Consider the following 17,224-nt stretch of genomic DNA (forward strand, 5'->3'; position numbering starts at 1 on the left):
ATAGATGACATCATAACAGTAATCAACCATAAACTGCAGCTCATAATGCTACCAAGTATTCAGAAATATTGAATTATGTTCTAAGCATTGTCAAGGATAGTTCAATGGATGGTGTTTTATACTGGATTAAAAAATGAATAGGTGTTTGCTTAATTTAGTCAAAAAGTATCATCCATCAGTAGTGAAAATTCAAGTTCTCAGCTTAATTTAGTCAAAAAAGATCATCCATCAGTACTGGAAATTCAAGTTCTCTGCTATAAAAACATGTTTATCTATAGCATCTTGTGAACTTTAGGGCATCCGGTAGTTCCATCCTGTGGCATTTTACCTGTAACTCTGAAAACAAAATATTTTCAACTGATAAGTTTAACCTAAAAAATATGGATTTTTAAGGGGTTAAGAGAAAAACTGAGACGGCTAAGACTTGACTACTTCCAAATCAGTGCTGGCATTTGGAGATTTATGAAGAAACTCTTTTTAGGAATATCTACTAGGCTTTCATGTTGGGACTCTAAGAAGATTTTTTTCTTAAAGAGAGATTAAGCAGCATTAGAACTCTAATAAATTTTCTTACAAGCTTGTCACATAAGGAAACCATGGAGCGTGCAAGCAACATATATATAGATATCAAGACAAAAAGGGATGACTAAGCTAAGTTGACTATAATAAGGAATTGCCTAACCTAATGTAGACATAGATAAGACTCCCAACGTAGATCCTACACAAAATAAAACTTTTATTAAATGTTTGCATTAGTTTTAAATTATTAGAAGAATCTAAAGAGTCCTGACTGTATTTGTTTAAACATTTCAAGAAAATGAAATCATCTCTTTAGTGCCACTAGAACTATTTTTGAAAAGATTATAGAAGGTAAAAAGATGCATTAGTACCTACCCATAGAAAATGCTTAAGGAGATGTGCACAACCAGGCTAGGTCCATCCAAATCTAGCTTGACCCAAACCCAGTCCGATATCGTTTCGGATCAAGACTTTAAACACAAACCTACCCATTGGCCAACTAAGACAAATTAGTTTTGCTGCCTAGAAAATATTTATATAGGGGTAACAACTTATGACCCAACCCACCAACCCCTTCTACAATTGACCCAATATAAACAAAGTTAGGACTTAGGCATAAGTGGGTCCAGGTCATAAACAGGTCAACCTGCCTTAATTGATTCATTAAATGGGTCAAGATAGGTTCAGAGCCCTAACCTATTTGACCTGTTTCAACCCACTTAAATTGGGTTGCATTGACATAGCTACAACCTTGCTCGTTTAAGACTCCTTTAACCCACACAAATCATTTAAAACCCATCCAACCCATTTAAACCATTTAGGACCTGTTTAACAGTTAACCTACTATCACAAACCTAACCCGATCTTACATGCTTATTAAATGGTTGTGCGGATTGGATTGGGTTGGATTACCTATTTAGTAAATAGGTTGGGTTCAGTTTTCTAACCCATTAAATAAACGGGTTGAATTGACAGGTTTTCTATAATACCTATGTCTCAACATGACCCAAACAGGATCCGGCCTGATCCTCTGCCACCCCTAATTTTAGATCTGTTGGATCTTTTGAGCCGATGCAGGCCAAACATGATCCTAAACCAACCTAATGCATTGGATCCAGGTTTGGTCATGTCTTGGTTCAAGTCCAAGCAAAGTACACTGTTCACTCTATGCTTAAGAGCAAAATTAGTTATAAGATTGATGAAAAGTAGAGAAAACCAAAAAAGGATGCAGAAGTGGAATGGTCACACTAATGTCTGCTCAAACAACAGTGCACTTCAATCCTAATTAAGACTTCCACCATTAAATCAATAACCTCAATATGAACCTACAAATTCAACAAAAGTGACATAGAGATCAGGAATTTCAAATTCACTGGAATTTTGGTTGAGCTGGATATAGAGGCAGGCCAGATTAAGCTGAGCCACTTAATATCAGACCCATTTTAAGTAATCACGTAGGAGAATACATGACCCCAACCCAACCCAGTTTTTAAAACAACTCATATTTAAGACATCTAACCAGAAAAGGGGGGAAAAACATGTCCAAGCCTGATCAGCTAAGGACAGAGTCGAGTCATGTGTTCACCCAAGTACCCAAGCCATTTGCAGTCCCAGCTTAAGTCATTGTAGCCGTGTCAATATGACTGCCCGTCATGGTACCAATTGCCAAAAGCAGTGGCATTTTCCAGAAGCAGGAGCTTAGCACAAGTATGAATTCTCATAGCAGCTGCAGTACTGCTAGTGGAATGTGAAAGTAACAAAGACTCAAACATTTGTCTATTTTCTTTCTAACAGCATTTCCAGGCATCAAGATGAGACTAAAAAATTTGTGCACGAGTATCAGTACCCAAAGAATTCATGTTTTTACTGTTTAAAAAACTCTAATTTGCTGTTTCTTAAAAGGTCCTGGATAAGGAGAATGGTAGGCAAGGTACATCAATGAAGTCAATGAATTTTCTTCTCTATTCAGCCCTCGATATCTCTTTCAAATTAACACCACAGCCTATCAAATCCCAGTTTCATGGTTTCTGAAAAATACTTGGCATGACCTTTTTTGACTAACCTTGTTTACAGGCCTTCTCCCACACTATAGAGCACTTTGTGTAGACCAGACTGCTAAGGTAGATGTAGTACATCCATGATGGATAAGGATCAGGTATGAATGTATCATGTATATGAGATACACTAATTGCATAAATTATGGAAGAAAATTTAAGATGGGCATATGAATTGAAGATCTGAGCCCTAGTAGGGACAGGAGTTCAAATTACTGGAGGGTTGAGATAGTAAAGAAGTGGACACGGATATAGAATATGGAGAAGTGTCTTGAAAGGGCTGCAATCAAAAAAAAGAAAATGGGTATAAACATTACAGAAATGAATAATGACATCCAAAAATCAATATAGCCAGGACTAGTGCTCATGGCTAATGTAATATCTGCATATAAATCATATGAATCAGTGATGTCAACAAATCAACACTTTCCATCAAAGAAACTTAAAATCTTCAATCAAAGATCTAGTGTCTCTATCATAACCTAATTATGATAACTGTTATCAATTAATTTTATAACAACACTTGATGTCTAAATCTTATAAGTCAGTTATGCAAATATCCCAAGCCCTTACCATCTAATAGCCCAAATTTGTTTCATCTTCAACCAAAGTTAGTGTCTTCATCACCCCTACCCACCCGCACTCACATGCATGCATGCAGGCACAGACTTGTATGACCCCTCCCTTAGGTTTTTTTATTAACATATTTAGCTCTAGACAACTATGTTGGGCCTCAACCATAATCAATGAATTAAAATCAAATCTTGTCTAGGTCTAATCCAAACTATGCTAACACAAATATTCTAACATTCAACTTTCAGTTCACAGAAAAAACACAACTTTATTCAACCATAACATATGGTAGACTACTTTACAGTCTATATATAAGATTTAGACCTAGATCGATAACCTACTAATCAAGGTTCGCTGTACCAGGTGTATCATACCGTACCAGTACCAAACTGAGACTCGATATGGGGGACATATCGAGTGTCAATACACCAAACTAACCCCCATAATGAGCATATTGACATGGTATCAACATGGTACCGGTACAGGATCCTTTACCAAGTTTGCAAGCCTTGCTACTGATTCCTAATCACATCCAACCCTACTTCTTTCTCAAGCCTTACAAAATAAGCTACTTTTTGAAAAATGTCTATCAAGATGAACATGGTCCTAGAGAGTTACAAGATAACTGACAAATGAGCAAAACCATTATGTTCTACGATAACAACCAAAAAATTATTTTAAATTGTTAATTCACAAGTTAAATGATCCTTTGGAAAAGGTTAAAATTCATAGTCCAAACAAGCCCAAGAACATTAATAACAAAGGATAAAAGAGCAATCTTATAAACTTCCCAGTCGCCCCCAAAAAAAAAAAAATTAAGGAGATAACAGTTGTATAAACAGCATTTCCAAAATTATATGGTATACTTACTTCCCGACCCGCTCTTCTATGTTTATTGATCACTTGTCTTGAAGAATATCTTTTGCCAGGCACCACGGAGTCATTAAATGTCTCATCTAGGGGAACTTTAGAAGGAATAATATGACCTATGCACTGACCATATGAGGGGCAATCCAACCAACCTATAATATCAACAATGAACAAAATCGTGTAAACAACATGGACTAACAGGTTCTTCATTGAAGTGCATATAACAAAAGTAATAACTTTCTAACCAATAAGGAAGCAATGGATGATATAAACTAGAATTATAAACAACAAAGAGCAATTAGCATCCAGACTAAAATGAAGGGGACAAAGTAAAGTGTCCAATATACAAAATCTAAAAAGTAACACTATCCAAATAAAAACAATAGAAAAATTGGAAGCAAAGAGAAAAAGACATCTTAATAAAAAATATCAGATAGAACAAGTAAAAAAAAATTCCATAAATTTATTGCCCAAAAGAAATGCAAACATTGTATAATATCTGAATTCCAAAAGACTTTTTCTAATCAAAATTCATAGCAAGCAATGCTAAAAAAATCAGCATTCAAAATTTAAGGAGATAATCATGTCTCAAAAAAAAGTTGATTTTTCATGCTTCACTGCACAAATTTGCTCAACCGAAGTTCGAGGACATTAAGAAGATGTACTTGAGTTATAAAAATAGGCTTCAAAAAAACATTCACATTTGAAGCCCCTTCCAACAATATTTAATGTTAGAATTGTGGTTTTTAAGCATGTTCTAGGACAACCTTAGGCCAAAATATTTAAATGATTAGTTTAGTTTCAGACTGGCTGTGGTGCAAATAAGATTAAGCTGAAAAATCAATTGTTAAAGTTGACAACAAAATAACGTCAGACTTTTTTTAATGTGGAAAAAAAATGATTTTAGATAGCTCAAGTGAACTCCATTATTGGCCAAGTTCATTCCCCAAACAACCACCAAGCTAAGTGACTTAGTATTGAACCATTCAATCATCCTTTGGTTCATGTATCATCTACAATATTCATATTTGTACTATTTTCAGAAAAAATAGTGCATCAGAATACCACAACATAAATATGATGAACATTTTGTATGAAAACTCATCAGCAAATAATATAGCATTTTGCAAGATGTATCTACTAACATCATTTCTCAACTTGACACAAGTGTTTTTTTGTTCACTTGTACCCATTTGTTGTTCATCAAAAAAAGCAAAAAAAAATACTTGCAATGATGCAAATATGAGTCTGTTCATTCCCAAGCTAGGATATTCCATCATCCTTCAGTTCATCTATCATCTACAAAATTCATATTTGTACTATTTTCGAAAAAATAGTGTATTAGAATGCCCCAACATAAAAATGGTCAACATTTTGTATGAGTACTCATTAGCAAATAGTATAGCACTTCCAAGATGTATCTACTAACATCATTTCTAAACTTGATCCGAGTTGTTTCTTGTTCACTTGCACCCATGTGTTGTTCATTTTTTAAAAAAATGTAAAAAAAATACTTGTTTCTGCATGCATATATGAATATGTTCATTTGCATGATAGAATATATGCATATCCATATGCCTATATAAATAGATATCTGCATGTATATAGATAAGCATCCATATATAATAAATGAAGGCATACCTGAATGCATCTATGAAAACTAGAATGTGGCACGATTGCATGTATTATTTTGTTTTTAATAAAAAATAAAATTTGTATAAAGAGCCACTAAATGCTAGAGAAAGAATTAGACTCCTTCACCGTGTGGCTAAAAGCCACAAGGAGATGAGCCAACACACAGGATAAAAAAAGTCGAGTAGAGAAACGCGGACAGTCAGCCATGCCTCACACATGGATATTCAGGGAGTTGGCATTATATGGTAGAATAGATAATACACACATATAGATTTGCCAGGATATGCGCATCTATACAATGATACAAGAGGCAACCTACTAGGCATTTAGGGGTTTCAACTGTCCACGTTCGTCCTCAATTCTGTGTTTTTCCTTAGAAAAATGATCAGCAATAAGTCTCAGCTTTTTGAAGAAATTAGCTAGTTGGTGTGTTCAATATATATTTAAAATCTAATGTGTTTCAGTGTGATTCGACACCATCAGTTCTCTGTATCATGTTCATCAACAACCACATCATCAAGATCATGAAACTTTGGTTCTACAATCCATAATTAAGTTGTCACAAAATGAGTTGACAGCTAGACAGAAATTTCTTAAGGAACATTTTAGGTTGTTTCATTTTTAACAGTCTTTGCAAAGACATACTTGATTCATCTATACTCCGCTTGCATACCTGTCTTACTGTAGAACACTACTGGACTTGATATTGGACTCCAATGTTGTTCCCCTCGAACAAATTTATTACCTTTGCTCACCATTTGCATTAAATGTGGTTTTCTAACCCTAGCTTCCATAAGGGAATAGGACTTGTCTTTTGTACCATCACCACAAAGGTCCCGAGGAAGCATAATAGACGTCTTAGTCTTTTTTATTCAATTGATTGTATTTCTATCAAACAAAAGAACAGCAGCAATAGTTGTTAGCAGTGCCATCTCCAATGAATTCCTTCAAAGTAAAGATGACAGCATAAAGAAAAGCAAGCAATAGCAATGTAAGTCCAGAATTAAACAAGTATAAGGATGGAACCATACCTTGAGGGACTTCCTTAACTCTTCCATAGGATCTTCCGCTTCTATTTTGAGGCATGAAATCATTTCTCAATGGTTGCGAAAATCGCTTTATGCCTTCATCTTGGTTTTCTCTTTTCAGCCTTCGCTTCCTTTCTTCTCGTTCCTATTAACACACAGCAGAAAGAAATGCATATATTCACACATAAAGGTATGCAAGTAGTATATGAAGTCTACTACTTATACAACTAAAAATCAACATTAACAAGAACTATAAAGCATCAGACTTAGAAGAAGATGAATTACAACTAAAAGAGAAGCAAAATGAGATGAACTTAGGAATAACATTGCAAAAGTTGTTCACAACCTCAAAAGGTTCAGAATATACCCAATAACAAAAGGTCTATAACACATGTGAGAATATATGATGGACAATAGAGGCATGCATAGCAGTATATTGGATATAAGTTCTTTCTCTGTAATGATCACCAACTTGATATCATGTTAGAGATGCTTTACTGATGTAGCCAAAGAGAAGAAGCTCTTTCTCTTGCACAAAGAGCATTACATACCCTGCGCATGGTTGCCACAGCAGACTCTGCACGCTCTTCATGTATGATTTCACCCTCAACCTGTTCTTCATAAGGCTCATCATCTTCTTCAGGTACAGGTGATGCATTTAAGTCCATCGAGAGGATCATTCAACATCCACCAGTGCATAAACCTTGTGGTCCCTTAGTGAATTTGTGGCTGAAAACAAAGAACACATTTTAGCAGAAAACTTAAACATAAATGAGACCAACAAAGGATTAAGAAAAAAACACTGGATACAAGTTCAAAGGTACGATCATTAACAATTGAAAATATATAAATCAACAACAAGACATAAAACTAGCAAAGCAATGACAAGCATCCATGCAAAAGAAGTAATAACATACCCTAGAAAAACAGCAGTCCATGATCAAAACTCTCAACAAGAAGAAGGTGATCAACAATGTACTACCTTTGATTATTCTTGCACTCTCTTTGATTTTCGCTCTTAAACATTTTTCAGATGGTGCAACTTAATAAATATAAATTTAAAAGAAGAAGAGGATTGGTTTTCTCTCTTAAACATTTTTCAGATGTACAATAATTGTGTAATTTTAACACCAAAGATGATATATTTATTCACGTTGCCATAGTTTCCCAATAATATAAGATCAGAAATTTGGTAGTCTCTCAATGGCAGGAAAAGTTCATAAATTGGAGTAACAGATGTACAAACCCTCTAAAAGTGTTGCAAGTGAAGACTGGAAGTAACAGATGATAGTAACAGATGATAGAAGTTAATCCTCGGATCAAAGAAAAAGCAAAAAAATACTGAAGGACTAAAAGAGATTAAAGCGTTCATGGAAAAGCAAAGACTTCAATAAAGCAGCAACCAAACGAAAACATGTTCTGTAAAATATGAAAACTCCATGACTTTTTCAAAACTCGAAGAAGAATTGCGAATCATTCTTGAAATTTCGACGAAGCAAAGCTGATTCCGCCTAGACCAACACATACAACATACTTCAATCACATACTTACATGTTGTCAAAAGAAGGACGCAGAGATCATGGTCCCAGAAAAATTCAAGAAACCACAAGAATCGCACGATGAATTGAAGATCATCTTAATCTCAGCAGGCTGATTCCCACACCGATTACACGATATCAAAACAAAATCAATAAATGTTCTTGAAACTTTAACGGCAGCGTACCAATTCCCCCAAAAGATTCAAGACGAGCCCATGTATATTACATCAAGACAAGAAAAACGCGAAAAGAAAAATCAAGAAATTCGAAGAAGACAAAAAAAGGCCGTAGCAGCAGAAGAAAAGGAGGCGTCTTTTTCTTCCTCGCAACGGCCGAGCGATAGCAGCAGCAAACACCGCAGTGGCCCGCTTCCCGTTGGAAGCTGTCTGCTGTAAACAATCGAAAAAGAGGGAAACAAAGAGGAGGAAGGGAGAAGAGAAGGAAAAAGGGGGAGGAGATGATGAAATTTATCAAAAAAGCAAACAAATGGAAGACCTACCGGCCACCGCGTGCTGACGCCGGCGGCTGTGGCTGCCGTCGAGTGTTACCGCCCTCTTTTCTTTCCTTTGTTTTTTTTCCTCTTCTTGTTGCCTTCTCTCGCTCCCTTTCCTCTTCTTCTCACGCTCTTCTCCTCGCTTTTCCTAGCTCTCAAGATTTGGGGCCTAGGGCAGAGGGGATGGGAGTCGGGGAGGTTTAAAAAGACCTTGTGCCCGAACCGGACTTATGTGAAGCTCACGCCCGTCCCGCTTTATACGCTGACCTGCACCACCTTTTTAATTTTTGTACCTGCCCACCCCCGTTCTCCACTCGCCCAAACCAGGCCGACCAAGTAACGAGTTAAAGAGATTAAAACCTTTTTACAAATATACCCTTACCAATATATACCGACCTTTACCACTTTACATGTACACCCTCATAAATTATTATTCTTTATATAATAAATATTTAAAATTTCATGTACACCCTTACAAATTTATTATTTATATATATCATAATAATTTTTTTTTACATATGCTTTCGCAAATTTATTATTAATATATATCCTTATAAGTTATTTTCTTTTGCACGTGTCACTTTAATGAGTTAAAAGTATGCACATAAAAAAAAATAACTTATAAGAATATACATGTAAGGAGATATAATTTATAAAAATATATGTATATATATATAAGTACTGAATTTATAATAGTGGATATGTAATTTTAGAAATTTATAAATATATACATGCCAAAAAAAAATAGAGTGCATCATACAAGCAAATAATAACTTTGTGAAGGTATTCATATAATTTTAGATATTTATAAAGATATACATACAAAAATATATGAAATTATTTTTTATATATATGTCCTTCTAAATATCTAATATTATATAATTTTCTTACAAGTTTGAATTTAAATATATATCCTTATAAAATATTTTTTTTGATGTATATTTTTGACATTATAGTTCTATTGATGAGGTGGTTAAAATGTAATATATTTAAATTAAAAAATAATCACTATTGTAAATTTACATTTTTATCCATCTAATAAGTAATGGGTTTGTCCATGCATGAAAACAATATTTGATAAGGGTATACATGTAAATGCAAACTTTGCAAGGGTAATCATATATTTTTTATATTTTTAGGAGGGTATACGAGCAAAAAAAAAATCTTTGGATTGAAGATTTTGCCGATTGCTAACTTTTAATACATATGTTACATTCTCTTTTTGCAAAGTATATTTCAAATCCTTATTCATACTTTTAGTTATTATCCGAGGGCTCATGACTAGGGATGCAATTAAGCTGAATTGAGTCAAGTAGTCAAAGACTCGAGCTTGACTGAATTCAAAATATTTGATCTCAAAATTTGACTCAGATTTAATCAAGCCTTAATATCCAATCTTAAACTTAACTTAATTATATTGAGTTAATTTACCAAAAAAAATTTAACTCAATTATATTAAAAAAAAAAGAGTAATACTTGAGATCGATTTGACTCTAATAATAACTAAGCGATGCTCAAGCTCGAGTTCGAGTTAGAATTCAAGCCTTCATCATAATTAAAAAATATAGTTAAAAGTTTGGAGCTAGGTTGGAATAAAAATATATAATATAATATTTTAAATATTAAATTAATAATATATATTATAAATAAAATATGTATTGTTAGAAATATATATACTTAATTGGCTTGTGAGCTTTTGAGCTAAGAATTTTGCTATGTAAGCTTAATTTGAAAATTTATTAGAGCTACACTAGTTTGATAATAGTTGAGTCAAGTCGAGTCAAGCTTAGACTCAACTCAAGATCGGGCAATCCATGAGCTAATAAAAGTATGGCCTTAAAGTTAATAGGAGGTCCAATTCCAAGCCAATGCTTAACCTTGATTGGGCCAAATAAGGTTGGCCCAATTTTGGACCAATAGGCTAATTTGGGTTGGTTTGACTAAGCTTTGGGTTAGACTTGACTTTTAAATCTTCTTAAATTTTAAACCTAAGCTCAGCCCAAAGCCCAAGCAAAATATTTAGGATGGACTCAAGTAGATACATGGCCTAGTCCAACCCATTTTAAGCCCCACTCATCTTGGTCCTTTGGAAAAAGAATTCTTTAATGAGTAATTCTTTATACACCGCATCCAGTGTAGAAAAAATACACCATCCTATCTGATTGAGCCACGTAACCATCGTTTTTCAATATATATTTAATGCATGTAGGTCTTCTTTTTCGTTTGAAATTTTAAATGATGAAAATACTCCTCTTCTTCTTAAAAAATTATGACATCCCATCACTATATTATGACATCCTACAGTCAAATTATGACTTCCTGCACACAGGATGCCATAAGGAAGAAAGAAGTATTTTCGTCATTTAAAAATTTCATAAATTTTCAGTGACAAAAATATTTTTTTCTCTTTATGACTTCTGAAAAAAATTATAACATCGTGTGTGTGCAGGATTATATGATTTTTTAAAAGATGAAGAATATTTTTATCATTTAAAATTTCAAACAAAAAATAGAACTACAAGCATTAAATACACTATTAAATGTGTATTGGAAAGTGATAGCTATGTGCTCTAATATGATTAGATGTTACACTCCACATCAGTTTGATTGTACTACATGTGGTCTGAGCCGGCCCTAGGTCAGGTTGAACTAGGTGACCACCCCAGGCCTCAATTTTTTTGATTTCTGAATAAATGATCCTAAACATCTTTTTTTTTGTAAGCCAAATGTCTTTCTAATTTCCGAATAAATGATTCCAAACGACTTTCTGATCCTCTAGCCTTTTCTTTCGCTTGCTTTCGACAGAGCCTTCGAATTTCTGCGACGATTGTGGTGCCATCATGTGATGCACAAAAACTTTTTCATTCTCTAATTGATGAAGAGCTCACAAATCATAGCCACATGCCTCATTTCCATCCTTGATGGCAACATTGACCCCCTACTAAGGATCTTAAGGCCATTTTCAAATTAATGAGAAAGAAGGCCATGAAGGAGAAAATAATTTGGGGGTCCAAGTTAAAAAAAAAAAGAAGATGTTACGAAGATTGTGGCTAATACAAGAAGTTTGCTTCAATCCCTTGTAGAGGTAAGGGAAGAGAAGATTAAAGAAGAGATTCATTCATCATGCCATTTTAGTATTTCAAAGCTTATTTTAAAACTAATCATTAGCTTTTCTTGAGGAAGATTCATCAATAGCTTAAATAGTATAATGCATGCCTTATTTTTTTTTTTTTTTCCTTTTGGAGCCATTAGAAATTTTAATCACGGTCTAACTCTTAGCTTGAATCTAAGATTAAAACCTAATCTTATAAGTTTATATTGTTAGTTGTTGGATATTTTTCTAGTAAAAATTCAAGGTGAAAAATAATAGTACTTCCACTTCATCATGGATGCTACATCATCTTGTCTTGCACATAGATACTAGACTGAGAACAAGATGATAGTTGGATGAGTTTGTATAATTCAGCATATACACAAAAAACTAGGCTAGAACCTTAATAAATTGCATAAATAATTAGCATGGAGATAAATCGAACTTGTGACATCACCTTTTTTTTTTGGTATGAAGAACTTATGACATCACTTTGAATATCATGTTAATTAACCAATTAACCTCAAAAGCTTAGCCTAATAAAGAAAAGGTCTATGATATCCATTAAGCTTGATGATGTACATTTATCCTTCATGATGGAATGATGAAGAAGTTTTAAAGAAGTAAGAATTGGTATTTTCAAACAATTTAGAAAGATGAATGGCTATTAGTTTCATATTTTTTTAATGATTTATTACAAATTTGTCTTGAACTATGGAGTTAATTGATTGATCCAAATAACCTCCATTTGTATAATGGGGAGTGATCGCTGTCGTTGGCATCAAAAATAAATCACTAACTTACTACCATGTAGATAGTATAAGTCAGGTTCATATCCATAAGGATCGTGTTAATAGCGATTAAGTCGTTTAATTTTAGATCAGAGAGCAGAATAAACGTTGATTAAAAGGCTACTTAAATTGATAAGAAAGCAAGTAAATAAAGAGAATTAATTAAAAGTTAGATGCAAGTATAAAAATAGTTTCTTGGGATCTCAACTATTTTTTTGTTAAATAGCTGGTACTCTTCTTAACATATCTTGGATTGGCATCTAATCAATAAAAATATAACCTATCTTATAGAGCACGGTCTATACCCTTGGATCACAGCCCGTCCCTTAAAATTATAGGCCAGTCAAAATTATTTAGATACATAAATCAATAAATCTATGATCAATTCTCGAGCATAGCCTATCTCGCTAAACACAAGTCATATCCTTAGATCACGATCCGTTTCTACGTAGTCATAGGCTATTCCAAGACTCATATCATATACAAAATAAATAAAATATATAAATAAAAAGAAAGAAAGCTAAGTCTTTTATTACATAATAAGAAGAAAATATAAAAAAAAAAAAAAAAAATACCATCATTATAAGTAGTTTAACGATTTTCTATGATGTGACATCTAGCCGACCATCGGAAGATTCTTCACCATGATCTGCATCCTGAACTCTGGAGATTTCTTTCTTGAAACTTGAAGAAGACCTTCAGTAGTATGAGAAAGAGATTTGGTAGGGAATAGACTGAGGAAAGTAAGTTTGGAAGAGGTTGGAAGATGGAAGAGGGTTGCTGAAATTTTTAGACTGCAATCTGCAAGGATGAAAAGAGAGAAAGATTTGGAAGACTTTTTGGAGGCTTTTGGATGTGAAATTTTTGTGGCTTATAGTAGACTAATAGATGCTTAAGATGACAAAGTTTGAGGAAAAAAGATTGTACCTATGGCCGGCTAAAAATCTAAAAGATAGGATTAGCATGAAGAAGAGCTGTGGCATGAAACCTAAGGCTATGGAAAGGAGAGGGAGATGATCCCCACAAGGGGGCTAATGTCCCTTTGAAAGAGAAGAGGGGCATGTATTTATATAGTGGAGGTTAGGATTTCAAGAGAACTTTAGGCGTTGGAGACTTTAGGGTTTCATAAGAAAAAAAGTGGGAGCATGAATAAGGACCTTAGATCTTCATATTGCTTCTCCTCTGTTGATCAATAAGTCATGTTCATACTAGATCTTCATGAAGAGTGAACTTTTAATCTGAGCCCTTAAGATTTAAGTCATATATATATTTGGTTTCATTTATCTTCTAATCTGGATTCTTGATTGGAGAGGTTGCTTCTTGATCCTTGATCTTTAAGTCGCGTTCACAATAGAAAGAGAGCTGGTTGCCTGATTCACTCAAATCTGATCCGATTGGAGTCTAATTTGAATAGTATAAATCCAAACTCTCAATCACCTACAAAATAGATTAGAGAGTATCAAATTCTTTTAAAATAATATTAATTATTACAATATTTAGTGTCTTTAGTGACCTAATTCAAGTGTTCATCATACTCCTTAACTTAAACTTTACTCGTCCTCGAGTAAAAAAAAATTTAATGCTTGATACCTTTTTAGCTTAGAGTTTCAAGTTTTATCGAGCAATTTTTCAAAATAGTCATTGATGTTCAGTAAAGCATGAGTGAAGTATGTCATTGAAGTATTAGTATTTGATCAATATGAGAATTAAGTGAAGAACATTAAATCTTTTCTGAATTTTTTTTAAATTGTTCCTACCTATATCTCTAAATTATTTATCTTTATATGGATGAGTATATTGTTACTTATGTCCTTCATTTATTATAAAAATATCTTCATATTACCCACTTTTTGACGTGAACCACAACACTTACTTAAGCGAAGATACCCGGTTACTCAGTGGGAGATCAATGTTTAGACTTTACTCTTTTCTTATTTATTTTTTTTAACATTGTACTGCTATTGAGTGTTTTAACTCATTAAGCTTTCTATCTGATCAATGTAATGAGTTTTCATCATTAGGCTTTCTATCATATAGTGAGTTTTTAGCCAATAAATTCCAAATCAGATGATTTTAGGACACTAAATATAAAATATCCCTTGACTTACTTACTCGAATCAAACAGGCTACAAGTTAAGATTAACCTTACAATGAGCTTCTTTATCTTTTTCACCTTTTGATACGAACCTCAATGCTTGCTTAGGCAAAAAGTCAGTTACTGGGTGAAAAGTACTTGAAAACTATTTTATTTTATTTTATTTATAAAGAAACGTATAGTTACTCTATGCTAGCCCATAAGAGATAAATTATTCTTTGATGAGGGTATGAAGAATTAGAAGTGCTCACAGAAAAAAAAAGTTTATATTCTAGACTTAATTTTTATTGAATTTTTTTAATACATGATCTCTCAATATCTCACAAACTTTTCGATCTATTCATCAATTTAAAAAAACTTGCTTAGTTCAACTTGATTCTTAAGCATAATCAGATGCCTACATATTAAATGCTAATTCACTTAAGGACTTTATTTTTTTAATTTATTTATTTATTATCTCTTCAACTTAATTTCCATTGTCCCTGATGGAAGAAGAAAAAAAAAACTTTAAAAAGGATGAAAAAGGAGGGATACCACCTAATATGTTTTTGTAGATTCTTCCTTGTACTCCAATGGGCTCTTATAGGATGCTGAAGATGTGCTTCCCCCTAACTTGGCTAGTGATCCTTTATTAAATTTCTACAAAACTAAAAAAATTAGATAACTAAAAAATAAAATGTTGGGTTACCTCCCAACAATCATTAAGTTTAAAGTCTTCAGCCAGACTTCATAATTCTACCTATCCTGTATTAAATATGGGATTAATAAACTCCAATAATTTTGGATTGTCAATTTTAGGAAGACATATGACAACCCCATTATTGATAAATTTTATTACTTTATCATCAATTTTCAAAAAATAGTTTACAACTTTATTATTAATAAGTTCCACTCTTTCAATATTATCAATTTTCGGAAGATTGTTTGCGACCCCATTTTCCATCTCTTGTTTATCAAGTGTTGTTTCTATATTCTTCTAAAATACTCCTAAATTAGATTTCTAGATTAGGAGTTGGATACGATGCACTGATTACTAGAGCATGTCATATAGTCCTATACATACATACTCAGGCATGATCGAGGGTGGCTTTAGTTCTAGGACCAATGGCGATTCTAAAGAGGAAGCTATTGGAGCAGGTATTTTAGGTGAAGGTTTATATTTCTTAGCCCATGGGGGAGTAGTGCTAAAATTAGATGATTCTAGTAATGTGTGCATATTTTCAACATACCCATCTAAGTCAAAATCATCTACTCTAAAAGGATCCCAACATGTATGCACTGAGTCCTGAGAAATTCTTCTAGGGGTAGCTTCCTCTATTGTATCTTTTAGGGGTGAAACCATTTGGTAGAATTGGGTTGCTCTGATTTTTTTTTATTTAAAAAAAGAGGAAGAAAGAGAAAAATTCTAAAAACGAGAATCCTAAGAGAGTCCTAGGCCTAGAGATGATAGAAGCGAAGAATTTAATTTAGGTTAGATATTTTTAATTAGCAATCAAGTAAGTTAATCAATCCTAGCTAAAAATTATCCTAAATATAGACAGCTCCTAACTGTCAAGATCGTCTTCGAGCACTTTAAGTAAAAGACTAGCCACTCAACTGATCAGGTAAGTGTGAAGTTGGTGGAAGTCCTCCTGTTGCTTTCTTTAAATACCAATTAAAATTATCTAGATAAGCGAATAGAATCAATTAAATAACAACCTTTCTTCGAAATTTTTTTTCTAAACTACTTTTTTAGACATCAGTTAAATTGACTAACTTTCATCCAGTCCAAGTCTTAGGGTTTCTTATCCTATTGAGCTCGAGAGTCCTCAGAGGCCAACGTCTAATTGATATTAAATTAAAGTTTAGATCAATGTAAATATGAGATAGTGATTTGTGGGCCAAAGAAGGATGATTAAATCTCCATCTTATCTTGTTTAATTGGGTTTAGTACCCTTAAAGTGTTTTATGAAAATATGCAATGCAAAAAGCAAGGATATCCAATACAAGTAAGAATCTTTTAAGTTTTAATTAGTTTCTTTATTTTTGTTAAGTGTTATATGGTGTCTTTGTTTTTTTTTTTATATTATGTTATCTTTAAACAAAAAAGAATAAGAGGTAAGTTTTAAATTAAGTTAATTAAGTGTGAGAAGATTTAGAGAGTCTAACTTAAAAAAAAAAAAATTAAGAATATAAGGTAACTATGTATTCTAAATAAAAGATAAGGAGTCTAATCTACTTAAAAAATAAAAAAATTATTAATTATATAAAGTAATAAATTATTCTAAACTATAGAAAGTAGTAAATCACTAGGCTATAGAAAACAAAAAAAAAATTTATGCAAGCAAATAAAATAATCTAGCTAGAAACAGTAAATCTACGATATATAAAAAGCAATATAAGATAAAAATTTAAAAAAGAGTAAATAGAAGATAATTAAAAAAATAAAATAAATTAACTAACAATAAAAGATAAATTACTCATCAATACGATAAAGTATGAAAAGCAAGAGTGCAAAAGAAGAAAATAATCAACTAAAATATAAAGCAGTAAAACAA

The 17,224-nt window shown here is 32.8% G+C and overlaps 1 protein-coding gene across 2 annotated transcripts in view; it reads right to left on the reverse strand.

Annotated features, from left to right (window-relative positions):
• LOC105048839 (uncharacterized) overlaps nt 1-8,919 on the reverse strand; it is a 35,999-nt gene extending 27,080 nt beyond the window's left edge. Inside the window, exons 1-4 of one of the 2 annotated variants that reach the window (XM_010928310.4) lie at nt 8,717-8,915; nt 7,231-7,408; nt 6,683-6,824; nt 4,017-4,168 (exon numbers count right to left, since the gene is read on the reverse strand). In XM_010928310.4, the coding sequence (XP_010926612.1) occupies nt 4,017-4,168; nt 6,683-6,824; nt 7,231-7,359 (423 nt within the window). In that variant the 5' untranslated portion in view covers nt 7,360-7,408; nt 8,717-8,915. Of the gene's footprint in view, nt 1-4,016; nt 4,169-6,682; nt 6,825-7,230; nt 7,409-8,716 lie in introns of both variants that reach the window. The other variant, XM_073261248.1, reaches the window with a different exon arrangement.
• Between the last annotated feature and the right edge of the window lie 8,305 nt (nt 8,920-17,224).

Source organism: Elaeis guineensis, chromosome 7, assembly GCF_000442705.2.
Source record: "Elaeis guineensis isolate ETL-2024a chromosome 7, EG11, whole genome shotgun sequence".
Classification (NCBI taxonomy): Eukaryota; Viridiplantae; Streptophyta; class Magnoliopsida; order Arecales; family Arecaceae; genus Elaeis; species Elaeis guineensis.